The following is a 26874-nucleotide window of genomic DNA, read 5'->3' as shown; positions in this document are numbered from 1 at the left end:
GGTCTCCTTCGCAGAGCATCATGGGGAGGACACTGGAACCGCTGGTTCTATCCGGGGACCGCTACATCCCCTACAACTAAACCAACGTTGGTTCAACATCAGCACCAGATTAGGAGACCCACGCCAAAAAGAGGTCACGCAGAGAGCATCTCGTTTTTCATAGGTTGATGGGAACTGAACTAACTCCTCAAAGGGAAACGTGCGGATGGTCGCGCATCCACTCCACAAGCCTGAGCTATATGAAACGAATAACGAAGACATTTGCAAGGGACTTTGTTTTAGTAGTATCCTACCGCATTGGTGCCAGTTGAATCCTGGAGGGCGGGAGAGGAATAGCACGACTGGTCACGACAGGTGAATTGCGGTAAATGTCTTTATTTATACTATTATGTGACATATCTAAGGCATTGCTGACAAACCGTCTGTATAAAATATTGATTAGTAGGTCAAGAAGTAGTGCCTTTATAGTAGCTTTTGACCGTTTAAGAAGTGTGGGAATTACTCTATTTGGCCGCAAAGTCTACGTTTTGCATTTCATAGAATAGTGATTTTTATAGCGAAGTATAAGTATATTGTTTTTGCTGCCATCGGATTCCTCTATTAGCTCAATACGCACTGGGCATACAACAAATCAATTGAATAGAATCGTAAACAAATTAAGACATTGCAATCTATTAAGACGTTAGAACGTAGGCTGTCAGGATATAAAATGAGTAAACTTGTTATTTTAGGGCTACTTCAGTTCAATTCATAAAAACAGCAGGGCAACGTTTGTTTACAACTGTGATCAGATTCAGCACCAAGGACAACGTCTTATCAGTTCCTTATTTGCAGGCTGCAGCTTTCAAGACTGTGCGTGCTTTTCCACCTGAGGATCTTTTCTCTTGTCCTCCTGTCCTGTTTGTCATCTTCTCATCAAGAGCTGCTATTTGTTAGTGAATATCTATCTATTCACTGAAGATGGTGGAGGAGGAGGTAAGTTCTGCTCCCTAATTCAATCCTGTAGACAGAGTAGTAATCTATGCTGCTGTTATTATATGCTGACCATACACTACCCACACGTACTATACTTTGACCATACAATGTGTGGCCCCTCAAAAGGTCCCTAAACCTTTGCATTCTTACAATCCATCAAATTATTTCCAATTCTGTTGCATGCAGTCAGAATGTCATATGACTGTTCAAAACCTACTTCATGGTGGTGGGCGTTGTACTGTATGATGCTGTATATCAGTGAGTCATGCTCATGTTCTATGCTGAGCTTCCATGAGCCATACAGCACCTTCCGAAAGTACGCACACCCCTTGACTTTTTCCACATTTTGTTGTGTTACAGCCTGAATTTAAAATGGATTAAATTGAGATTTTGTGTCACTGGCCTACACAAAATACCCTATAATTTACAAATGAACAAAACATGAAAGGCTGAAATGTCTTGAGTGAATAAGTATTCAAGCCCTTTATTATGACAAGCCTAAATAAATTCAATGTGCTTAACTAGACACATAATACGTGGCATGGACTCACTCTGTGTGCAATAATAGTGTTTAGCATGATTTTTGAATGACCACCTCATCTCTGTACACCACACACGCAATTATCTGCAAGGTCCCTCAGTCGAGCAGTGCATTTCAAACACTGATTCAACCACAAAGACCAGGGAGGTTTTCCAATGCCTCGCAAAGAAGGGCACCTATTGGGAGATGGGTAAAAAATAAAAATCAGACATTGAATATCCCAGAATATTCTAAACATGCATCCTGTTTGCAACAAAGCACTAGTAAAACAACAACCAACTTGACAGAGCTTGAACAATTGGTAAATATTGTATAATCCAGGTGTGCAAAGCTCTTAGAGACGTACGCAGAAAGACTCCAAGCTGTAATCGCTGCCAAAGGTGATTCTAAAATGTATTGTGTCAGGGGTGTGAACACTTATGTGAATTAGATATTTGTGTGTTTATAAAAACATGTTTTCACTTTGTCGTTATGGGGTTTTGTGTGTAGATGGGCGAAGAAAAACAACTATTTAAAATTCAGGCTGTAGCAAAATGTGGAATAAGTCAAGGGGTATGAATACTTTGTGAAGGCACTGTAGGATTGGACAGTTAGACTACTGTTCTATGAATAATAGGTTCCAGAATGAGCTTTTAGGTAATGGACGTTTATCGTGCAATAGGCTATGGCATACACTTCTAATCATTCATCTCTGCTATTGACCTAATGAAATAACCCAAGGCCATTTGGATCTCAACCTATGTTGTGGTTTTGAATATATAGCCAAAGCTAATCAACTCATCAATACAATTTGGCCTCAGCGTCCTTCAGTACATGAATGGGTTTGATTGATTCTCTTACAGTAGGTTAATGAGATAAGAGTGAACGGTTCAGTGAATGGCTCAAAAATAATTAGGCCAGAATCGTTGTTGTATAGAGAGAGAGAGAGAGAGAGAGAGTCTTTTCCCTCCCACAATGCATTGGTGCAAGGAGCAGCAATGCCATGTTTTATCGCTGTGTGTTTTGGTCTATTTTAGCGAGTGTCAATTTAACAGTCACCTTTAGGCAGTTGTTATGAAAATGAGGACGAGACAGAAATACTCTTGGAGCGAGGGGGTTATGGAAGAAGTCGTGTGTCCATCATTATAAACAGGGAGGGGGAAAAAGAGGAGGAAATAGATGCAGTCTGGGATGGGGTTATGAAATAAGGAGTGTGTTACATCATTAGAAAAGAGAGGGATGGGAACAAAAAGAGGAAAAGAGAGATGGAGCCCTGAGACAGAATCGGAGTGTACAGTTCACTAAGGTCAGATGAATAAGTTCCACTTCTGTGACTCTGAAAAGGACTACTACCCTGTTGAATTCTTATTTTTTGTTATGCGGGTGAATGAGGACCCAAAAGCGACGTAATAGAAACAGAGTCTTTATTCCAGTATCAAACAAACAATGATTCTCCTGGATATATCAAAGGTAAATCCAAAACAGGAAACTGAAATCCTCTCGTCAGTAGAGAGGAACGACAGGAGACGCGACCACAGACTGCAGGTCGCTTCAGGAAGGCACAGGCCGTAGCTGACATAGACACCTGCTCACACGCAGCATCTGAAGAAGGCAAAAACACGACAGGGCGGAACAAGGACACAGGAACAGCAAACATCAAACAAGAATCCGACAAGGACAGAAGCGGAAAACAGAGGGAGAAATAGGGACTCTAATCAGAGGGCAAAATAGGGGACAGGTGTGAAAGAGTAAATGAGGTCGTTAGGAGAATGAGAAACAGCTGGGAGCAGGAACGGAACGATAGAGAGAGAGAGAGAGCGGGAGAGGGAGAGAGGGAGGAGGAGAGAGAGAGAGAGAAAGAGGGAAAGAACCTAATAAGACCAGCAGAGGGAAGCACAGGGACAAGACATGATGATCAAAGACAAAACATGACAGTACCCCCCCACTCACCGAGCGCCTCCTGGCGCACTCGAGGAGGAACCCTGGCGGCAACGAAGGAAATCATCAATCAACGAACGGTCCAGCACGTCCCGAGATGGAACCCAACTCCTCTCCTCAGGACCGTAACCCTCCCAATCCACTAAGTACTGGTGACCACGTCCCCGAGAACGCATGTCCATGATCTTCCGTACCTTGTAAATAGGAGCGCCCTCGACAAGGACGGGGGGGGGGGAGGGAAGACGAACGGGGGCGCGAAGAAAAGGCTTGACACAAGAGACATGGAAGACAGGGTGGACGCGACGAAGATGTCGCGGAAGAAGCAGTCGCACAGCGACAGGATTGACGACCTGAGAGACACGGAACGGACCAATGAACCGCGGAGTCAACTTGCGAGAAGCTGTCGTAAGGGGAAGGTTACGAGTGGAAAGCCACACTCTCTGACCGCGACAATACCTAGGACTCTTAATCCTACGTTTATTGGCGGCTCTCACAGTCTGCGCCCTGTAACGGCAAAGTGCAGACCTGACCCTCCTCCAGGTGCGCTCACAACGTTGGACAAAAGCCTGAGCGGAGGGAACGCTGGACTCGGCGAGCTGGGACGAGAACAGAGGAGGCTGGTACCCAAGACTACTCTGAAACGGGGATAGCCCGGTAGCAGACGAAGGAAGCGAGTTGTGAGCGTACTCAGCCCAGGGGAGCTGTTCTGCCCAAGACGCAGGGTTTCGAAACGAAAGGCTGCGTAATATGCGACCAATCGACTGATTGGCCCTTTCTGCTTGACCGTTAGACTGGGGATGAAACCCGGAAGAGAGACTGACGGAAGCACCAATCAAACGACAGAACTCCCTCCAAAACTGTGACGTGAATTGCGGACCTCTGTCTGAAACGGCGTCTAACGGGAGGCCATGAATTCTGAACACATTCTCAATGATGATTTGTGCCGTCTCCTTAGCGGAAGGAAGCTTAGCGAGGGGAATGAAATGTGCCGCCTTAGAGAACCTATCGATAACCGTAAGAATCACAGTCTTCCCCGCAGACGAAGGCAGACCGGTAATAAAGTCTAAGGCGATGTGAGACCATGGTCGAGAAGGAATGGGAAGCGGTCTGAGACGACCGGCAGGAGGAGAGTTACCTGACTTAGTCTGCGCGCAGTCCGAACAAGCAGCCACGAAACGGCGCGTGTCCCGCTCCTGAGTAGGCCACCAAAACCGCTGGCGAATAGAAGCAAGCGTACCCCGAACGCCGGGGTGGCTAGCTAACTTGGCAGAGTGAGCCCACTGAAGAACAGCCAGACGAGTAGAGACAGGAACGAACAGAAGGTTACTAGGACAAGCGCGCGGCGACGCAGTGTGAGTGAGTGCTTGCTTTACCTGTCTCTCAATTCCCCAGACAGTCAACCCGACAACACGCCCTTCAGGGAGAATCCCCTCGGGGTCGGTAGAAGCCACAGAAGAACTAAAGAGACGGGATAAGGCATCAGGCTTGGTGTTCTTATTTCCCGGACGATAGGAAATCACGAACTCGAAACGAGCGAAAAACAACGCCCAACGAGCTTGACGTGCATTAAGTCGTTTGGCAGAACGGATGTACTCAAGGTTCTTATGGTCAGTCCAAACGACAAAAGGAACGGTCGCCCCCTCCAACCACTGTCGCCATTCGCCTATGGCTAAGCGGATGGCGAGCAGTTCGCGGTTACCCACATCATAGTTGCGTTCCGATGGCGACAGGCGATGAGAAAAGTAAGCGCAAGGATGGACCTTATCGTCAGACTGGAAGCGCTGAGACAGAATGGCTCCCACGCCCACCTCTGAAGCGTCAACCTCGACAATGAATTGTTTAGTGACGTCAGGAGTAACAAGGATAGGGGCGGATGTAAAACGCTTCTTGAGGAGATCAAAAGCTCCCTGGGCGGAACCGGACCACTTAAAGCAAGTCTTGACAGAAGTCAGAGCTGTGAGAGGGGCAGCCACTTGACCGAAATTACGAATGAAACGCCGATAGAAATTAGCGAAACCGAGAAAGCGCTGCAACTCGACACGTGACTTAGGAACGGGCCAATCGCTGACAGCCTGGACCTTAGCGGGATCCATCTGAATGCCTTCAGCGGAAATAACAGAACCGAGAAATGTGACAGAGGAGACATGAAAGGCGCACTTCTCAGCCTTCACGTAGAGACAATTCTCTAAAAGGCGCTGGAGTACACGTCGAACGTGCTGAACATGAATCTCGAGTGACGGTGAAAAAATCAGGATATCGTCAAGGTAAACGAAAACAAAAATGTTCAGCATGTCTCTCAGTACATCATTAACTAATGCCTGAAAGACAGCTGGAGCATTAGCGAGACCGAACGGCAGAACCCGGTATTCAAAATGCCCTAACGGAGTGTTAAACGCCGTTTTCCACTCGTCCCCCTCTCTGATGCGTACGAGATGGTAAGCGTTACGAAGGTCCAACTTAGTAAAGAACCTGGCTCCCTGCAAAATCTCGAAGGCTGACGACATAAGGGGAAGCGGATAACGATTCTTAACCGTTATGTCATTCAGCCCTCGATAATCCACGCAGGGGCGCAGAGTACCGTCCTTCTTCTTAACAAAGAAAAATCCCGCTCCGGCGGGAGAGGAAGAAGGCACCACGGTACCGGCGTCGAGAGAAACAGACAGATAATCCTCGAGAGCCTTACGTTCGGGAGCCGACAGAGAGTATAGTCTACCCCGAGGGGGAGTGGTCCCCGGAAGGAGATCAATACAACAATCATACGACCGGTGAGGAGGAAGGGAGCTGGCTCTGGACCGACTGAAGACCGTGCGCAGATCATGATATTCCTCCGGCACTCCTGTCAAATCACCAGGTTCCTCCTGAGTAGAGGGGACCGAAGACACAGGAGGGATAGCAGACATTAAACACTTCACATGACAAGAAACGTTCCAGGATAGGATAGAATTACTAGACCAATTAATAGAAGGATTATGACATACTAGCCAGGGATGACCCAAAACAACAGGTGTAAAAGGTGAACGAAAAATCAAAAAGGAAATGGTCTCACTGTGGTTACCAGATACTGTGAGGGTTAAAGGTAGTGTCTCACATCTGATACTGGGGAGAAGACTACCATCTAAGGCGAACATGGGCGTGGGCTTCCCTAACTGTCTGAGAGGAATGTCATGTTTCCGAGCCCATGCTTCGTCCATGAAACAACCCTCAGCCCCAGAGTCTATCAAGGCACTGCAGGAAGCAGCCGAACCGGTCCAGCGTAGATGGACCGACAAGGTAGTACAGGATCTTGATGGAGAGACCTGAGTAGTAGCGCTCACCAGTAGCCCTCCGCTTACTGATGAGCTCTGGCTTTTACTGGACATGACATGACAAAATGTCCAGCAGAACCGCAATAGAGGCAAAGGCGGTTGGTGATTCTCCGTTCCCTCTCCTTAGTCGAGATGCGAATACCTCCCAGCTGCATGGGCTCAGTCTCTGAGCCGGTGGGAGGAGATGGTTGAGATGCGGAGAGGGGAAACACCGTTAACGCGAGCTCTCTTCCACGAGCTCGGTGACGAAGATCTACCCGTCGTTCTATGCGGATGGCGAGTGCAATCAAAGAGTCCACGCTGGAAGGAACCTCCCTGGAGAGAATCTCATCCTTAACCTCAGCGTGGAGTCCTTCCAGAAAACGAGCGAGCAACGCCGGCTCGTTCCAGTCACTGGATGCAGCAAGAGTGCGAAACTCTATAGAGTAATCCGTTATGGATCGATCACCTTGACATAGGGAAGCCTCCTTCCCAAAAACTGAACGATCAAAAACCCGTATCATCTCCTCTTTAAAGTTCTGATAAACGTTAGAACACTCAGCCCTTGCCTCCCAGATAGCTGTGCCCCACTCCCGAGCCCGACCAGTAAGGAGTGATATGACGTAAGCGATCCGAGCTCTCTCTCTTGAGTATGTGTTGGGCTGGAGAGAGAACACAATATCACACTGGGTGAGAAAGGAGCGACACTCAGTGGGCTGCCCAGAGTAACATGGTGGGTTATTAACCCTAGGTTCCGGAGACTCGGAAGACCAGGAAGTAGCTGGTGGCACGAGACGAAGACTCTGAAACTGTCCTGAGAGATCGGAGACCTGAGCGGACAGGGTCTCAACGGCATGACGAGCAGCAGACAATTCCTGCTCGTGTCTGCCGAGCATTGCTCCCTGGATCTCGACGGCAGTGTTGCGAGAATCCGTAGTCGCTGGGTCCATTCTTGGTCGGATTCTTCTGTTATGCGGGTGAATGAGGACCCAAAAGCGACGTAATAGAAACAGAGTCTTTATTCCAGTATCAAACAAACAATGATTCTCCTGGATATATCAAAGGTAAATCCAAAACAGGAAACTGAAATCCTCTCGTCAGTAGAGAGGAACGACAGGAGACGCGACCACAGACTGCAGGTCGCTTCAGGAAGGCACAGGCCGTAGCTGACATAGACACCTGCTCACACGCAGCATCTGAAGAAGGCAAAAACACGACAGGGCGGAACAAGGACACAGGAACAGCAAACATCAAACAAGAATCCGACAAGGACAGAAGCGGAAAACAGAGGGAGAAATAGGGACTCTAATCAGAGGGCAAAATAGGGGACAGGTGTGAAAGAGTAAATGAGGTCGTTAGGAGAATGAGAAACAGCTGGGAGCAGGAACGGAACGATAGAGAGAGAGAGCGGGAGAGGGAGAGAGGGAGGAGGAGAGAGAGAGAGAGAAAGAGGGAAAGAACCTAATAAGACCAGCAGAGGGAAGCACAGGGACAAGACATGATGATCAAAGACAAAACATGACAATTTTTATCTGAGTGTTGCTCACTTTGCAAACAACCCCGTTACTAGGCTACTAGCACAACGTTACATCGTACACATACCTGAAGGTATGACCGTGTGTAATCGTGAAATATTTTTTTAAGATAAGTACAGTATTTGGCCGGGCTGAAAAGGAAGACCTCTTTAACACAGTCCTTATCCCAACTCTTTCAATATTGATACAATTATTGTACAAACCATGATAATTTTACCAATTTTGAATGCATCTCAAGGCTGCTTATTTCTACTGAGTCATTGTGACTTTACAGGCGGCGAAGGGGGGAAGAGAGAAGGGGAGTGGCGGAAGGTGAACTTCAGGATATAAACAGAGTGAGAGGAGGGAGGGGAGAGAGAGAGAGGGATGGATGGAGGGAGGGACTGGGTTTGGCGGAGGCCATAGTGTTTCGCCCCCTTTGTTTACAGTGTGTTAAAATAGCACAGACTGTCACATTGTACGTTTTTGCAGACACTTGCCTTGTCTTGTGACACATCCCTGCCTACTTCAGTTTCTATTTTTCATTGGGATTTCCGGATGGTTCCTCTATTCCTCTATTGACTGGAGCCATCACTTTGGGAGACCTTCCCGTCCAAACACAGACATACAAAACACAGAAAATACAGTATATGCCATCTAAATATGTTTGGAAATCTGTCATACGGTGGAAGAGAAAATGTAATTCAGTAGGAGAAGAGACGAAAGGGCAATGTTTATAATGGAACAGAATTGCATCATTCAACTATAGTTAGATGTAAGGTGATGTAAAGATCAAATCAATTATACTGATGTCAAGAACATTTGCGATCTTATATTTCATTGCATTCAAAATTTGGGGGCGTTAATAGCGTTTCCTACACAAGTCCCTCACGTCTCTGTCATCTCTTCTCGCACAAACTGAGGCTCCCATACGGCCTCAACACCGCCTCAACCACGAGCTCTAAAGGTGGACCAAAGGGCACCTAAGCCGCGAGGAAAGGTCATTCCAGTATCATATAACCTCTAACAATATGCCTTCTCAGCAGTGTCTCTGCATAGTGTTCCGTATTACTGGATTCAGCAGAAAAGACCCAGAGCTTGATTTATGTGGCCTTCAACGAGTTTCATTTGAGAACTGGCTACAGGGTCAATTAAGGATACAGTCAAATGTAAATAGCCTACATTTTGGTATCCAGCATATAGCCATATGTATATGCATACGACTATAAAGTGGTCTGCTAATGTTATAATGTATCTAGCAGACCTCAACATGTCTTTAAAGACTGGTGAAATACCTTTTGACCCAAATAACTATAGACCTATACCAGTAACCTGTTCAATAGCAAAATTCTATGAGAGATTAATATATTCCCAAATGTATCAGTACCTAGATTAATTGAATTTCACACGTTGTATCTGTCTTTAGACCTACCCATTCCACTACTACAGCATTAGTGAAACATACAAATTATATAAATTCTTAATCTGACCAAGGCAAACTAACTGGTGCCAATGGGTAGGTCTCAATCCTTATCCCAGTCTGCTGTTCCCACATGCTTCAAGAGGGCCACCATTGTTCCTGTTCCCAAGAAAGCTAAGGTAACTGAGCTAAACGACTACCGCCCCGTAGCACTCACTTCCGTCATCATGAAGTGCTTTGAGAGACTAGTCAAGGACCATATCACCTCCACCCTACCGGACACCCTAGACCCACTCCAATTTGCTTACCGACCCAATAGGTCCACAGACGACGCAATCGCAACCACACTGCACACTGCCCTAACCCATCTGGACAAGAGGAATACCCATGTGAGAATGCTGTTCATCGATTACAGCTCAGCATTTAACACCATAGTACCCTCCAAACTCGTCATCAAGCTCGAGACCCTGGGTCTCGACCCCGCCCTGTGCAACTGGGTCCTGGACTTCCTGACGGGCCGCCCCCAGGTGGTGAGGGTAGGTAACAACATCTCCACCCCGCTGATCCTCAACACTGGGGCCCCACAAGGGTGCGTTCTGAGCCCTCTCCTGTACTCCCTGTTCACCCACGACTGCGTGGCCATGCACGCCTCCAACTCAATCATCAAGTTTGCGGATGACACTACAGTGGTAGGCTTGATTACCAACAACGACGAGACGGCCTACAGGGAGGAGGTGAGGGCCCTCGGAGTGTGGTGTCAGGAAAATAACCTCACACTCAACGTCAACAAAACAAAGGAGATGATTGTGGACTTCAGGAAACAGCAGAGGGAGCACCCCCCTATCCACATCGACGGGTCAGTAGTGGAGAAGGTGGAAAGTTTTAAGTTCCTCGGTGTACACATCACGGACAAACTGAATTGGTCCACCCACACAGACAGCGTTGTGAAGAAGGCGCAGCAGCGCCTCTTCAACCTCAGGAGGCTGAAGAAATTCGGCTTGTCACCAAAAGCACTCACAAACTTCTACAGATGCACAATCGAGAGCATCCTGTCGGGCTGTATCACCGCCTGGTACGGCAACTGCTCCGCCCACAACCGTAAGGCTCTCCAGAGGGTAGTGAGGTCTGCAGAACGCATCACCAGGGGCAAACTACCTGCCCTCCAGGACACCTACACCACCCGATGTCACAGGAAGGCCATAAAGATCATCAAGGACAACAACCACCCAAGCCACTGCCTGTTCACCCCGCTATCATCCAGAAGGCGAGGTCAGTACAGGTGCATCAAAGCAGGGACCGAGAGACTGAAAAACAGCTTCTATCTCAAGGCCATCAGACTGTTAAACAGCCACCACTAACATTTAGCGGCCGCTGCCAACATACTGACTCAACTCCAGCCACTTTAAAAATGGGAATTGATGGAAATTATGTAAAAATGTACCACTAGCCACTTTAAACAATGCCACTTAATACAATGTTTACATACCCTACATTACCCATCTCATATGTATATACTGTACTCTATATCATCTACTGCATCTTGCCATCTTTATGTAATACATGTACCACTAGCCACTTTAAACTATGCCACTTTATGTTTACATACCCTACAGTACTCATCTCATATGTATATACCGTACTCTATACCATCTACTGCATCTGCCATGCCGTTCTGTACCACCACTCATTCATATATCTTTATGTACATATTCTTTATCCCTTTACACTTGTGTGTGTGTGTAAGGTAGTAGTTGTGGAATTGTTAGGTTAGATTACTGTTGGTTATTACTGCATTGTCGGAACTAGAAGCACAAGCATTTCGCTACACTCGCATTAACATCTGCTAACCATGTGTATGTGACTAATAAATTTGATTTGATTTATGATTTATCAAAAGCATTTGATTTAGTTGATCATCTTACTAGGAAAACTTAAAAACATTGGTTCCACTAACAGATCACTAAACGGGTTCAATGCGTATCTCAGCAATAGAAAACAATGTGTTTTCATGGAAGGACACAAAGACCCAACTGACTGACTGGAATCATTTACCTATAGAAATTAGGGCATTAAAATAACACAGTGAATTTAAGAAAGCCCTATTTCAAATGTTAAGAGCAAACTGTTTTGGGTTTTTAACTAATAGAAACATCACCATGTGAAGATGTTTGTAAATATGTACAGGACCATTCAAAAGTTTGGACACACCTACTCATTCCAGGGTTTTTCTTTATTTTACTATTTTCTACATTGTAGAATAATAGTGAAGACATCAAAACTGTGAAATAACACATATGGAATCATGTAGTAACCAAAAAAGTGTTAAACAAATCAAAATATATTTTATATTTGAGATTCTTCAAAGTAGCCACCCTTTGCCTTGATGACAGCTTTGCACACTCTTGGCATTCTCTCAACCAGCTTCATGAGGTAGTCACCTGGAATGCATTTCAATTCACAGGTGTGCCTTAATTTGTGGAATTTCTTTCCTTCTTAATGCGTTTAAGCCAATCAGTTGTGTTGTGACGAGGTATGGTTGGTATACAGAAGATCCCCCTATTTGGCAAAAGACCAAGTCCATATTATGGCAAGAACAGCTCAAATAAGAAAAGAGAAACGACAGTCCATCGTTACTTTAAGACGTGAAGGTCAGTCAATGCGTAAAATGTCAGTGCAGTCGCAAAACCATCAAGCGCTAGGATGAAACTGGCTCTCATGAGGACCGCCACAGGAATGGAAGACCCAGTTACTTCTGCTGCAGAGTATAAGTTCATTAGAGTTACCAGTCTCAGAAATTGCAGCCCAAATAAATGCTTCACAGAGTTCAAGTAAAAGACACATCTCAACATCAACTGTTCAGAGGAGACTACGAGAATCAGGCCTTCATGGTCTAATTGCTGCAAAGAAACCACTACTAAAGGACACCAATAATAAGAAGAGACTTGCTTTGGCCAAGAAACATGAGCAATGGACATTAGACTGGTGGAAATCTGTCCTTGGGCTGATGAGTTCAATTTTTTAAATTTTTGGTTCCAACCGCTGTGTCTTTGTGAGATGCAGAGTAGGTGAACGGGTGATCTCTGCATGTGTGGTGCGCACAGTGAAGCATGGAGGTAGAGGTGTGATGGTGTGGGGGTGCTTTGCTGCTGACACTGTCAGTGATTTATTTAGAATTCAAGGCACACTTAACCAGCATGGGTACCACAGCATTCTGCAGCGATACGCCATCCCATCTGGTTTGGGCTTAGTGGGACTATCATTTGTTTTTCAAGAGGACAATGACCCAACACACCTCCAGGCTGTGTAAAACCTATTTGACCAAGAAGGACGGTGATGGAGGGCTGCATCAGATGACCTGTCCTCCACAATCACCCAACCTCAACCCAATTGAAATGGTTTCGGATGAGTTGGACCGCAGAGTGAAGGAAAAGGAGGCAACAAGTGCTCAGCATATGTGGGAACTCCTTCAAGACTGTTGGAAAAGCATTCCAGATGAATCTGTTTGAGAGAATGCCAAGAGTGTGCAAAGCTATCATCAAGGCAAAGGGTGGCTACTTTGAATATACTCAAATATAAAATATGTTTTGATATGTTTAACACTTTTTTGATTACTTGTCACGTTCCTGACCTTATTTTCCTTTGTTTAGCTTTGTTTAGTTGGTCAGGACGTGAGCTGGGTGGGCAGTCTGTTATTTGTTTCTATGTTTAGGTTCATTGTTATTTAGCCTTATATGGTTCTCAATCAGGGGCAGGTGTTTGACGTTTACTCTGATTGAGAACCATATTAAGGTAGGCTGTTCACACCGTTTGTTTTTGGGTGATTGTCTTCCGTGTCAGTGTTTGTACCACACGGGACTGTTTCGTTTGTTTAGTCTGTACCTGTTCGTGCGTTCTTCGTTATATGTAGTTCACATGTTCAGGTCTGTTGACGTTGTTTGTTGTTTTGTATAGTTTGTCAGTGTTCTTCGTTTCGTCTTCTTTAAAATAAATCAAACATGTATTCTCCACAAGCTGCGTTTTGGTCCGATCCATGCTCCTCCTCAGATGAGGAGAAAGACGAGCGTTACATTACTACATGATGTGTTATTTAATTGTTTTGATGTCTTCACTATTATTCTACAATGTAGAAAATATTAAAAATAAAGAAAAACCCTGGAATGAGAAGGTGTTTCCAAACTTTTGACTGGGACTGTTTAAGAGGTTAACGCTGGCCAACACGGATTATTGTTGCATTATGTCACGTTCCTGACCTTATTTCCCTTGTTTTGTATGTATTTAGTATGGTCAGGGCGTGAGTTGGGGTGGGTTGTCTATGTGTTTTCTATGTTGGGATTTTGGGTTCGGCCTGGTATGATTCTCAATCAGAGGCAACTGTCAATCGTTGTCCCTGATTGAGAATCATACTTAGGCAGCCGGGGTGTCACGTTTGGTTTGTGGATGTTTGTTTCCTGTGTCAGTGTTTGTGCCACACGGGACTGTTACGGTATGTTCGTCCTCCGATCCTTCTCGCCTCTCCTCGTCCGATGAGGAGGACGAAATAGACTGCCGTTACACATTAACTCTACACTGGTGCCAGTTTCTTTTGCCAAGTACACATTTTGCACAGGAATGACAAAAGCTCCATTGATGGAGAAGGGTAAAATCATTGGCATTGGCAACAGTCACGCAGTCCCATCCAACCTATAAGATCACAACTAAGCACATTTCATAACCCCAATCAAGGGCACTCCACTATTTGTGGCTCGATGGTGCTAAACATAGACCTTTCCTTCTAGCCTGACCCTAATTATCCTTGTTATGGTACCACAATAATAGACCTAACAGCTTTGGGATCTTTTTGGAACACCATATAAGTGTTATGCTGCCATCTGAACATTTCTCTGGAGGCACCAGTTGAGGGGGAGCGCGGTTCTACCTCTGTCTGTCTGTATGACTCATCCTCCTTCTACCGTGTTTGTTTAACAATTTTTTGGTTACTACATGATTCCATATGCGTTATTTCATAGTTTTGATGTCTTCACTATTATTTTACAATGTAGAAAATTGTAAAAAATAAAGAAAACCCTTGAATTAGATGTGTCCAAACTTTTGACTGAGACTGTATGTATGTGCAGTATATATTATAGGTACTGAATTGTATTTGTTGTATTAGTAGTTGTAGCAGTAGTCTTTAGTAGTTCTAAGCCTATTAGTAGTTGTATGCTGTTTTTTATGCTGTTAATGTAAGTTTTGTATTATCATTTCATTGCTATTGTTATTAGACAGTAGTTGCCATATTATTCTGTCTACTATGTATTGTTTATTTAAAAAAATGTTTTTTTGGGGGGGACACTTGAAAACAAGATGGTGCATCTCAAGAGATTTCATCCTGCAAACATTTTTATGAATAAATAAATATGCAGTGGTGGTAGAGGTTGAGAGTAGAGTCAAGGTGGTTTGGTGAACTACGCTCACATGATGCGTAACCTCGTCTGAGACTTCAGGAAGTTTAGGCTTTACCTCAGTATTAATGCTGTATTAAGTCATGCAGGCTGCAGATGACTTGGGTTTGACACCAGGCCAGAGACATTATAATATCTTAACCTGTAATTCTGTATGATGTCATTTGCATGTAGAACAGTACTAATGCCTCTGCTCGGACAGTGTTTTAGTTTTACACTATAGGGGATGCTTGATCAGAATGTACTGTCTTTAACCCAGGGGCACAACTTTGGTTTTAGAAGTGGGAGGGGCCAAAAAGGGAATAAAAATAAATAAAACAATTGGTCGAATAAACACTCCAAACAGCCTACCCGACCGCTCGGAGGCATCCACTTGGTCCTAAAGCACACCGTTGCCTAGTTTTGTATCACATTCCAGTGATAAAACTTGGGCGGGGAAATGCAATTTCATTTCCCCCTACATAAATCCCTAATAACACACACTCTCCCCATTCTGTCTCTAACAGAAAAAGCAGGTGACAGGATACCTCCTGTTCTCCCTGGCCACTGCAGTCATTGGCTCGCTGCAGTTTGGCTACAACACAGGGGTCATTAATGCACCGGAACAGGTTTGTAGTCTTATTTTGTGTTTTCTTATCAGTGAAAGCATGTGTGGGATTTGGTTTTGTTAAACTTTACATTGTTTAATCACTTTCCATTATGCTTGTGGATATTGTACTACTGATTTGTATTTCACAGTGCTTCATCAAGTGTTAAATCAGGAGATTGTATCTCGGAAATGCTTTATCTCTGATCTTTCTCTCTCTCCCTCCTTCTCATTTGATTTCTTCTCTATCTCTTTCTGTCTCTCTCTCTCTCTCTCTCTCTCTCTCTCTCTCTCTCTCCTCTCTCTCTTTCTGTTCAGAAACTGCGGGCCTTCTTCAATAACACATGGATGGAGAGGTATGCCGAGCCCATCAAACCAGGAACGTGCACCATTGTGTGGAGCTTGTCGGTGGCCATCTTTAGTGTGGGCGGCATGGTGGGCTCGTTCAGCGTCGGAGTGATGGCAGACAGATTTGGGAGGTGAGTGGTGACCTAGTATTCACCTGTTTCACCCCGATGCCAGTTTTCTAATGTTCACATTTTGGAAAAGGGTAGGAAGTGAAGTTTTCAATGCAAAAACCAAAAGGTTTGACATGTAAATTAAAAACCACGGCACCTTCACACTGTAACAATATTATTTGAGCCAGCATACTTAGAATAAGATTTCTAGCCCATTGTCAGTCATCTGCCCTGATGAGAGAAAAAAAAAAGTATTTATTAGCGACCCACACGTATTGTCTATGCCAGAACAATCAGCTGTGAATAAGGTTTATTGAGCGGGGCGGCAGGTAGCCTAGTGGTTAGAGCATTGGACTTGTAACCGAAAGGTTGCAAGATCGAATCCCTGAGCTGGCAAGGTAAAAATCTGTTGTTCTGCACCTGCACAAGGCAGTTAACCTACTGTTCTTAGTTAACCTACTGGCTGTCATTGAAAATAAGAATTTGTTCTTAACTGACTTGCCTAGTTAAATAAAGGTACAAATTTTAATTGACAGGTTTGGAATTTTTATCCTTAGGAGTGAATTTGGTCACTCTTCAGTTCTGGTTCTCTGCCTTTCCTTGGTCTGTTTCTGCCTCTGCTACACTGCAGGAACCAATGAGGCTCCAAGGAATCAGTGGAGAGTGGTTAGAACGGTTGCTCTGTTTCCTCCTCCCTCTACATCTCACTCTCCCTCCCTCTTAACCTTTCTCTGTCTATCTCTTACTCTGTGCAACACTTTGTCTCTGAAGCCTCCAATCTGTGTGTGTGTGTCTCGGGTGTATTTGGATAAAGGAAATTGTCCATGTTCCTGGTCAACATCCTGGCTGTGATCGGAGGCCTTCTCATGGGTTTCTCCACCATTTGCTCCTCCTATGAGATGGTCATCGCTGGACGCCTCGTGATTGGCCTCTTCTGCGGCCTCTTTACCGGCCTTACGCCCATGTATGTGGGGGAGCTGTCCCCCACCCCTCTCCGGGGCGCCTTCGGCACCTTGCACCAGCTGGGCGTAGTGATTGGCATCCTGGTGGCTCAGGTCGGTCCTCGACGGCAGCCATCTTGATTTTCTGTTCTTTAACATAGGAAAAGTCTTAACACGTACATTATCATACCATGTCTTTGCTTATGATACTGGGAATAAAGTCCCCGTATAAGAATATTCTGTTTAATATTATTTTATGCAGTGATGTAGTTAAAAAAAAATTGGTGGGTCAACAACCATGATTGCCATTCGCGGAGAATAAAGTTACGCTCCCTATACTTCCAATGCATTTTCCTGCGAAAAGCGGGTAAATGCTTGTGTAAAATAAAAAAGGTGCCTAAACGGCGTTTACTTCCGTTTACCCTCCGCTACACCACTGCTTATATGATTAAGTTGTAACCGGCAGACATTCTGATTTACTTATCTCTTAACATTGGAGTAATATCTTTTTCTAATTATTTTCTCATTATTCAAATTATTTAATGAGTATTAAATTAGTTTTTAACGAGCGACTACATCTTGCTCTAGGAATACAATTAGTAATAGTCCTCCCCTTCATTTTCACCCACACGCTGTCATGAAACCTTCTCCATTTGAATCCCTTTATAGAACTGCCACTTCCATTCCATGCCATCAATGGATTGGTGTATTGTTGAATCCTATCTACCATAGTGTATATCCATCCCATCAGTGCTTCCAATCCCATCAATGTACAGCATATTCCATTCATGTTTGCATGTAAGCTGTGAATGAAACATTACTGGTAGTAAAGTTAATCCTACCTAAACCTCTCTGTGTTGTAGATCTTTGGCTTGGAGTCTCTGCTGGGGTCGGACAAGCTGTGGCCTCTGCTGCTGGCTCTGACGGTCATCCCGGCCGTGGTGCAGTGTATCCTGCTGCCCTTCTGTCCCGAGAGCCCCCGCTTCCTCCTTATCAACCAGAACAAGGAAGAGCAGGCCCGCAAAGGTGGGTGCTCCAAACCATAGAAACCATCAACTTGTTGGGATTTGAGGTGCTTTGCACATTCTAGTAATTATATTTATATCCTCCAAATGCAGTCATTTACTCTGGTTCATCAGGAACTCTGATTTGTCTGGAAGATAAATGGAAAAGCTTCATTTCACACTCCTATTTTAGCTTGTATGTACCTGGTATAGTATCTATTTGCGGAGAAATTATGTAGTAAAATTGTGTAATTTGGTGAGTGGTACTACGCAAGTACCAACATACACAATAAACCATACACTCAGTGGCCGCTTCATTAGGTACCCGTACACGACCCCATTCACGAAAAGTCACGTGGCTGTGGCTTGCTATATAAAGCAGGCAGACAGGCATCAAGGCATTCAGTTAATGTTCGATTGAACGTTAGAATGTGCAAAACAAGATTGGCAAGAATCGTGCAAACTAACAGGCGGGCCACAAACAGGCAAATAATGGCACAGTACAACAGTGGTGTGCAGAACAGTATCCCGGAATGCACAACACTGGACAATTGAGGAGTGGATAAACATTGGCTTGTCAGATGAATCCCGGTTCCTGTTGCGTCATGCTGATGGCAGAGTTGGGATTTGGAGTAAGCATCATGAGTCCATGGCCCCATCCTGCCTGGTGTCAACGGTACAGGCTGGTGGTGGTGGTGTAATGGTGTGGGGGATGTTTTATTGGCGCACGTTAGGTTCCTTGATACCAATTGAGCAACGTTTCCATGCCCCAAAGAGGCTGTTCTGGAGGCAAAGGGGGGTCCGACCTGGTACTAGATGGGTGTACCTAATAATTCATTAAGTTAGAGCCCTCAATGTACATGAAATACCATTGAATGGTGTGAATTGTGCATGCCAAACATAGGCCTGTGGCGCTGTTGCCCTTCCTCTGACTGGGCATGAGATTAATGCATACACTGACAGGCCAAGACAAACCAGGCGAGCCTAGAAAAGAGTCCTAGGTCAACAGCAGGTTTTGGCATCGGTCCCTACTGTAGTTCACACCGTGGGGGTCAACTGACTTCATGTCCTAGTCTCCTTCACACAGTTTTTTCAAACACACTGCTTTTGTGAAGAAAAAAAAAAAAAAAAAAAAATGAAAAAAAAAAAATGTGATTGATAACGTTATGTAAGAACTGGCACGACCATGGACAGCTACTGAACAAACAACTACAACGCAGGCAGGTTTTAATGTTGGTGCTACGATCGCTAGTCTGCTTGACAATATACTCAACTAATGTTTTAAAGGTCCAATGCAGGCATTTAATAGAAAAAACTATTTGTCTCCCCAATTGGTAGTTACAGTCTTGTCCCATCGCTGCAACTCCCGTATTCGGGAGAGGAAAAGGTCGAGAGCCATGCGTCCTCCGAAACACGATCCCGCCAAGCCACACTGCTCACTTAACAGGGAAGCCAGCCGCACCAATGTGTAGGAGGAAACACCCTGCAGCTGGCGACCGAAGCCAGCGTGCACGCGTCCAGCCGCCACAAGGAAACGCTAGAGCGCGATGGGACAAGGACATCCCAGCCGGCCAAATCCTCCACCAAACCGGACGGCGCTGGGCCAATTATACTGTACGCCGCCTCTTGGGTCTCCCGGGTGCGATCAAACCCAAATCTGTAGTGACGCCTCTAGCACTGCTATTCAGTGCCTTAGACCGCTGCACTACTCGGGAGGCCCCCAATGCAGCCATTTTATATCAATATCAAATCATTTCTGGGTAACCATTAAGTACCTTACTGTGATTGTTTTAAATTATAATGGTCAAAAAGAAACAAAAATAGCTTCTTAGCAAACAGCAATTTCTCAGCAATCATTTTGTTACGACTGTCTGGGAGTGGTCTGAGTGGGGAGGGGAAACTTGAAACTAGCTTTTATTGGCATAGAGGTTTGGAACTCTCTTTCTTATTGGTCTATTAACTAATTGACCGCATGGTGATGTCGCCAGGCAGACCAAAACTCAATCCCACCCAAACAGCCTGAAATTAAACAGCTCTTACACTAAAAGGGCATTACACATTATAGTGTGGAAATACACTGCTCAAAAAAATAAAGGGAACACTTAAACAACACAATGTAACTCCAAGTCAATCACACTTCTGTGAAATCAAACTGTCCACTTAGGAAGCAACACTGATTGACAATAGATTTCACATGCTGTTGTGCAAATGGAATAGACAAAAGGTGGAAATTATAGGCATTTAGCAAGACACCCCCAATAAAGGAGTGGTTCTGCAGGTGGTGACCACAGACCACTTCTCAGTTCCTATGCTTCCTGGCTGATGTTTTGGTCACTTTTGAATGCTGGCGGTGCTTTCACTCTAGTGGTAGCATGAGACAGAGTCTACAACCCACACAAGTGGCTCAGGTAGTGCAGCTCATCCAGGATGGCACATCAATGCGAGCTGTGGCAAGAAGGTTTGCTGTGTCTGTCAGCGTAGTGTCCAGAGCATGGAGGCGCTACCAGGAGACAGGCCAGTACATCAGGAGACGTGGAGGAGGCCGTAGGAGGGCAACAACCCAGCAGCAGGACCGCTACCTCCGCCTTTGTGCAAGGAGGAGCACTGCCAGAGCCCTGCAAAATGACCTCCAGCAGGCCACAAATGTGCATGTGTCTGCAGCGCCGGACTGACTGGCGGCTCTGGCAGCGCCGGACTGACGGGCGGCTCTGGCAGCTCCGGACTGACGGGCGGCTCTGGCAGCTCCGGACTGACGGGCGGCTCTGGCAGCTCCGGACTGGCGGGCGGCTCTGGCAGCTCCGGACTGACGGGCGGCTCTGGCAGCTCCGGACTGGAGAGAGAACCTGGAGGAAGGAGACGGAGAGACAGCCTGGTGCGTGGGGCTGCCACAGGACCCACCAGGCTGGGGAGACCTACAGGAGGCCTGGTGCTTGGAGGAGGCACCGGATGGACCGGGCTGTGGGGGAGCACTGGAGCTCTGGTGCGCAGCCTTGGCACCACTCCTCCAGGCTGGATGACCACTTTAGCCCGGACCCTCCAGAGTGCAGGCACAGGTTGAACCGGGCTGTGGGTGAGCACTGGAGATCTGGTGCATACCACTCGCACCTCTCCCTTAGGCTCAATAGGACGCACTGCACCCTTCCCAGCACCCCGGAGACACAGCACGCAGAGCCGGCGCAGGATACCCTGGGCCGAAACGGCGTACCGGAGACCAAACACGCTGAGCCGGCACAATACGCCCTGGCTGAATGCCCACTCTCGCATGGCACTTGCGGGGGGCTGGCCTATAGCGCTCTGGGCTATGAGCGCATACTGGCGACACCGTGCGCTTGGCCGCATAACACGGTGCCTGACCAGTACTACGCTTCTTCCGGTAAGCACGGGGAGTTGGCTCAGGTCTATCGCCTGACTACGCCAATCTCCCCATGTGCCTCTCGTGCCTGCTGCGCTGCCTTACCTCATATCACCGCCGCTCAGCTTTAGCTGCCTCCAGTTCTTCTTTGGGGCAGCGATATTCCCCAGCCTGTGCCCAGGGTCCCTTACCGTCCAATATCTCCTCCCATGTCCATTTCTCCAGTTCGCGCTGCTCCTCCTTACCACGCTGCTTGGTCCTCTTTTGGTGGGTAGTTCTGTAACGATTGTCTTCCTCTTCTGATGAGGAATATGAAAGATCGGACCAAAACGCAGCGTGGTAAGTGTCCATGTTACTTTAATAGAACAGAACACGAAACTACAAAAATAACAAAGGAGAAAACACGAAAAAACGAAACAGTCCTATCAGGTGACAAAACACAAAACAGGAAACAACTACCCACAAACACAGTTGGGAACAGGCTACCTAAGTATGGTTCTCAATCAGAGACAACGATTGACAGCTGCCTCTGATTGGGAACCATACCAGGCCAAACACAGAAATACAAAACATAGAACAAAACATAGAATGCCCACCCCAACTCACGCCCTGACCAAACCAAAATAGAGACATAAAAAAGGAACTAAGGTCAGAACGTGACAACCATTTTCTCCCCCCAGCCCTGGTGCGTCTGCGTGGCACAGAGGATGTGAGTAAAGACATGCAGGAGATGAAGGAGGAGAGTTCCAAAATGGCCATGGAGAAGAAAGTGACCATCGTCGAACTGTTCCGCACTGCAGCCTATCGGCAGCCGCTCCTCATTGCCGTCATGCTCCACCTCTCCCAGCAGCTCTCCGGAATCAATGCTGTGAGTGAACTATGACTCCCAGGGGGCCACAGTACAAACACATTCTAATTCGTTTTAAGTGTCACCAAGGATATCTCAGAGGACAGCCTAACAATACAGGGTCTTATTCACTAGGCACGAAACAACTAAAAAAGGCAGAGACAGAGACTATGTGCTACGGTGTGCCCTTATGAAGATGACCCGGCCTTCATACAGAGAGAAACTGCAGCTGCCTATGCATAGTTGAATGGCAGGTGCATTCAACCTGCCTTAAATTCTCAATGATTGCATGGGAGATTTGTTTGTATTTTTCGATGGTTTAAACATGATTTAACGGGCGTACGGCAACTCCATAGTGTAACAGTGGGATAAAAAGACAATTTTGATAAGATGTGGCTACCTATTCATAGATCATGGCTTTGCTGCAGATAAAGAACATAATCCTATTGTCTCCCTCCCCCAACCCTGTTCAGGTGTTCTACTATTCAACTGGTATCTTTGAGTCAGCCGGTGTCACCCAACCCATTTACGCCACTATTGGAGCAGGAGCTGTTAACACTGTCTTTACAGTGGTATCTGTAAGTATAACATGCTGCATGTATTACAGTATTGTTTATTGAGTTTTTATGTGTATGTAATGTATGTTTACTGTAAGGTAACTTCTTTCTCTGTCTTTGTCAGCTCTTCCTGGTCGAGAGGGTGGGACGAAGGACTTTGCATCTCGTCGGATTGGCCGGGATGGCCGTCAGTGCCCTGCTCATGACTATTGCCCTCCTGTTGGTGGGTGTCAGTTTCTATTGGTTGTCACTCAACATAACAGATATGTCATTAATTACAGTAATTCAGTTTCATTGCTATTATTGATGATAATCTCCATCTCCTTTCTCTCTATCTCCATCTCCCTCCCTCCCGCTTTCTTGCTTTCTTGCCCTCCCTCCCTCCCTCCCTCCCTCCCTCCCTCCCTCCCTCCCTCCCTCCCTCCCTCCCTCTCTGAGTAGAAGGGCTACTCATCTCTGAGCTACCTGAGCATCGGGGCAGTGTTTCTGTTTGTGGCCATGTTTGAGATGGGGCCTGGTCCTATCCCATGGTTCATAGTGGCAGAGCTCTTCTCCCAGGGTCCGCGGCCGGCCGCCATAGCCGTGGCAGGCTGCTGCAACTGGACCGCCAACTTCCTGGTGGGAGTCAGCTTCCCCAAACTGGAGGTGTGAGAGGTTTCTCTAGGTTTCCCATTAGGGGTGAATCCTAACTTCCACTTAAGTAAAAAAATTCACATAGTCATACAGTGAATAATTAGAATAATTACTGACTTCCACTCTTTTTCTCTCTCTTTGTTTGTAATTCTGTAGGAGCTGTGTGGGCCTTACGTCTTCATCATCTTCATGATCTTACTCATCTTCTTCTTCATCTTCACCTTCATCAAAGTCCCAGAAACCAAGGGCAAGACCTTTGACGAGATCGCCCGCGAGTTTGGCGGAGCCCCCCTGCCCCCCACCACCTCTGTGGAAGCTCCTCCCACTAGTAGCAGCGTAACACTTCCTGCTTCGCCCATCAAGGAGAAGGTCCCATTGGTGGGGGCGGCAGCAGCAGAGGATAAGTCCATCTTAACTGCACAGGCGAGCTTGTAGAACCCTGCGTCGGGTCGAGGGTTAAATGTCAGGTGTTGGGCATCAGCAGGTTCAAAAACAGATTCAAGCTTAATTCTTTGGGAGTTCAGGTACATGGGGACGAGTGATTGAGGTGACGGGAAATACTTTTTGTGTACATGGAAAGCCACAACGCACACATATTTTGGTGGAATACGGTAGCTAGGATTTCTTTCTTTCATGTGTAATATCTTTTTTGAAGTGTTCTCAATTTATAGGTCAAAAGTAGTATTTCATTTTTTGGCCTTCTTTTACTGAGTGCATCATAATTTCAAGAGCAAAGTGGGCCTAGTCAAAACAAACAACCTCAATAGTGTTTCTGGTTAATAGTAGTTTTAACAGTGAGACTGTAGATTGGGGTCAATTGCATTGGTTTGCTTTCTTGGTTTAGAAATAGCTTTTTTAAATAACCCAATAATCCCAGAATGATCATACTTGGCATTTTTTTTCAACAGATGTATTCGTGATCAAAATGATGTGCTTTTACCCTATATTCAATGTAAGAATCCACTGATAAAGAATCACATTTGGATGGTTGATGAAGTAAGATGCCTGTTGTTTTCAATGAGAGAGAGCACAGCTGTCACTTTAACTCAAGCTGCACCGTATTAACCAAATAGAAATCAATTAAAACTCCACAATAGCTAATATACTCTTTAAAAAGCGCTTTAAGGCAAATTAATCCACATAAGGAATAATTTGATAAATATTTACCTGAGGGAGTGCTTTTACAGCTAGCCTATTAGAAAAATACTTTAGGATAGCGTAGAATTGCATTTAACTATATTGACTAAGGGGACTGCAATAGAGGTTTCAAATGAAAAAGGATGAAACTTTATATAAAGGATGGGTAAGTTAATAAAGATAGTTATTTTGGATATTAGATTATAATAGATTATGATATGAGAAGAGATGTTATGAACTTGGATTCGATTAGAATCAACCACAGAGCGCAAAGGACTCCAGCGATTTTCTCTGTGGTATTGAGTGCAATTTTGAATTGTTCTGCAGTGGGAGCATTCATTAAAAAAAAAGTATATAATTGTGACGGATGTCTATTCAATGTGGAATTGAAATACCACAATGGGAGTTTAGTTGTGACCAAATGTGAGGATTTGTGCAAAATTGCTTTTTAATTACTCTATTTTGTGACCATTTGTCTGACGATTACCATGTGGAACATTTTTAAAAATAGTAATTTATTTAAAGATTTCATTGTATAGACATAGTAGATAAATGTTAATTTTTTTTGTGGTTGTGTAAATTATTTGTAGTAATTTTGCTCCAAGCACATTCACTATTTATTTTGCTTAGAAAGATGACTGGGTCATGGCTTTGTTCTGTATTAATATAATATATTGTGGATATATGTGTTGCACTGGGAAAATACATTCCTTTGATGGTAGTGTTCAGTATTTGACCTCTACTCTTAGGAAAAAATGTTATTCAATGGCTGCACTCCCTCACTACTGTTAACAAGACTGCAATACTGTACTAACTGAACCATACTCAGCTACCATATGCACATTCACTTACTGTACACAGTTAGGAGAGTATTTATTTGTAAATGTGTATTTTCAGAAATAATATTTATATGTTGACTGCAGTGGTTGAATGTGTGCTTGTTCTGACTTATGGGGTGCCCATCGTCCAATGAGTGAACAACTATTTAGATTGTTTCCTAGTAATACGCTGAAGCATTGAGACACATTGCTCTATTAACTTTGTGGTTAAAGTATTATTTATGTCAAAATATACACTGGAAATAAAACCAGTTTCCATACCACTGCTCCACAACGGTTCTTCCCTCCCCCTCTTCCACTTTCCACTTGCCATCCACTTGCTTAGTATACACCTTATGGTGTCCTCAGTGTGTGATGATTGTATCCTATATTGTCACAGAGATCTATTCCAATTGACTTCAGAAAACCATGTTGTTTTGAAATGGGGTTTTACCCATGCTGTTGGTATTGATATTATGTCGATTTTTCCCCTGGCATGTGTTTCATGGCCTTCCGTTTGCTTTGAGTGATCGTGTTGATGAGTTCCGTGTTTCTGCTGCTTATTTGCGCCTCGTCTTCAGCCCCTTTCAGCTAATGTGTACCGTATGTGTCTGTGAACACATTCTTCCTGCTTCCAAAGTCTTGTACTCTTATTCTCCACTAGGCACCAAACAAAGGGCATTTAAGCAATGTCTATAGTCTCTGCCATAAACAATTGAAATGAAAATGTATGAAATAATCAATGTTGGTATTGAATTAAAAAATATGGTCTAATTCATATTTCAAGATCATGTGAAGTACAGAAAAGCACACTTTTGAATCCATTTGATAATTGACTTGTATTGGGAAAATGTATCACACAAACAGTATACATCTGGCTATGTAATGGCTTTTGAGACAATGAAACATTACAACAAACTAACAGCAATAATGCACCCTCATATGTTACATGTATTCGTTTCACTTATGTTTGTATATATGAATACAATGTTAAATAAAATATCCCACATCTAACAAACACACAGACTTTGATACCTTCTGATACTATCGTTGGCATGTGCAAAGTCAGCGTCTTGCTTTATTAACCTAATTTACATCCACCAGGTGGCTTTACAAACAGCAATTCCTGGTTGTTTGTTTGTGTACTTCATTTGGACACATTCTTTCAACATGATTGGGACTAGGTGATGCTGACAGAGACCATTTTGAGTGACAGGTTTAGAGCTTGAAGCTTCGAAGGAAAGAAAGTGGCCAAAGTAAGTACATTGTTTAACCTCGTTTTAAAATAAAAAATGTAATGGTAGCTTTACTTATAAACGCATCTTAGTTAACTAGAAGGTAAAACGGTTTCGCTCATTTTACATTTCTGGAAAATGTGTGTATGGTCACACAATTGGGGTAATCAAATTAATTGTAGCGGATGCACAAGGCTGCTCGAATTATTATTTC

General features: G+C 44.9%; 1 protein-coding gene across 2 annotated transcripts; it reads left to right on the top strand.

Moving 5' to 3' along the window:
- On the top strand, window positions 1–24971 carry LOC139559011 (solute carrier family 2, facilitated glucose transporter member 1-like). Of its 2 annotated transcripts, none has more exons than XM_071374604.1 (11): window positions 1–364; window positions 835–975; window positions 15599–15700; window positions 15997–16157; window positions 16951–17191; window positions 17941–18103; window positions 22114–22301; window positions 22754–22858; window positions 22962–23060; window positions 23279–23482; window positions 23627–24971. In XM_071374604.1, the coding sequence occupies exons 2-11, from the start codon at window positions 961–963 to the stop codon at window positions 23903–23905; spliced, it is 1557 nt and encodes a 518-aa protein (XP_071230705.1). In that variant the 5' UTR covers window positions 1–364; window positions 835–960; the 3' UTR covers window positions 23906–24971. The 2 variants fall into 2 exon arrangements, with proteins under 2 accessions (XP_071230705.1, XP_071230706.1); XM_071374605.1 differs by having other exon boundaries at window positions 251–364; window positions 921–975; window positions 23627–24038.
- Window positions 24972–26874: the final 1903 nt, after the last annotated feature.

The sequence above is a fragment of the Salvelinus alpinus genome, chromosome 29, assembly GCF_045679555.1.
Source record: "Salvelinus alpinus chromosome 29, SLU_Salpinus.1, whole genome shotgun sequence".
NCBI classification, from domain to species: Eukaryota; Metazoa; Chordata; class Actinopteri; order Salmoniformes; family Salmonidae; genus Salvelinus; species Salvelinus alpinus.
Note: the sequence above shows the minus strand (reverse complement) of the source record. Positions and strands in the feature narration are given on the sequence as shown.

Bases quoted from the DNA above. Each gene is read 5' to 3' on its own strand.
- LOC139559011 (XM_071374604.1), top strand. The intron at 22,859-22,961 runs GTAAGTATAACA...TGTCTTTGTCAG, and splicing joins CTGTCTTTACAGTGGTATCT to CTCTTCCTGGTCGAGAGGGT. The intron at 23,061-23,278 runs GTGGGTGTCAGT...CTCTCTGAGTAG, and splicing joins TGACTATTGCCCTCCTGTTG to AAGGGCTACTCATCTCTGAG.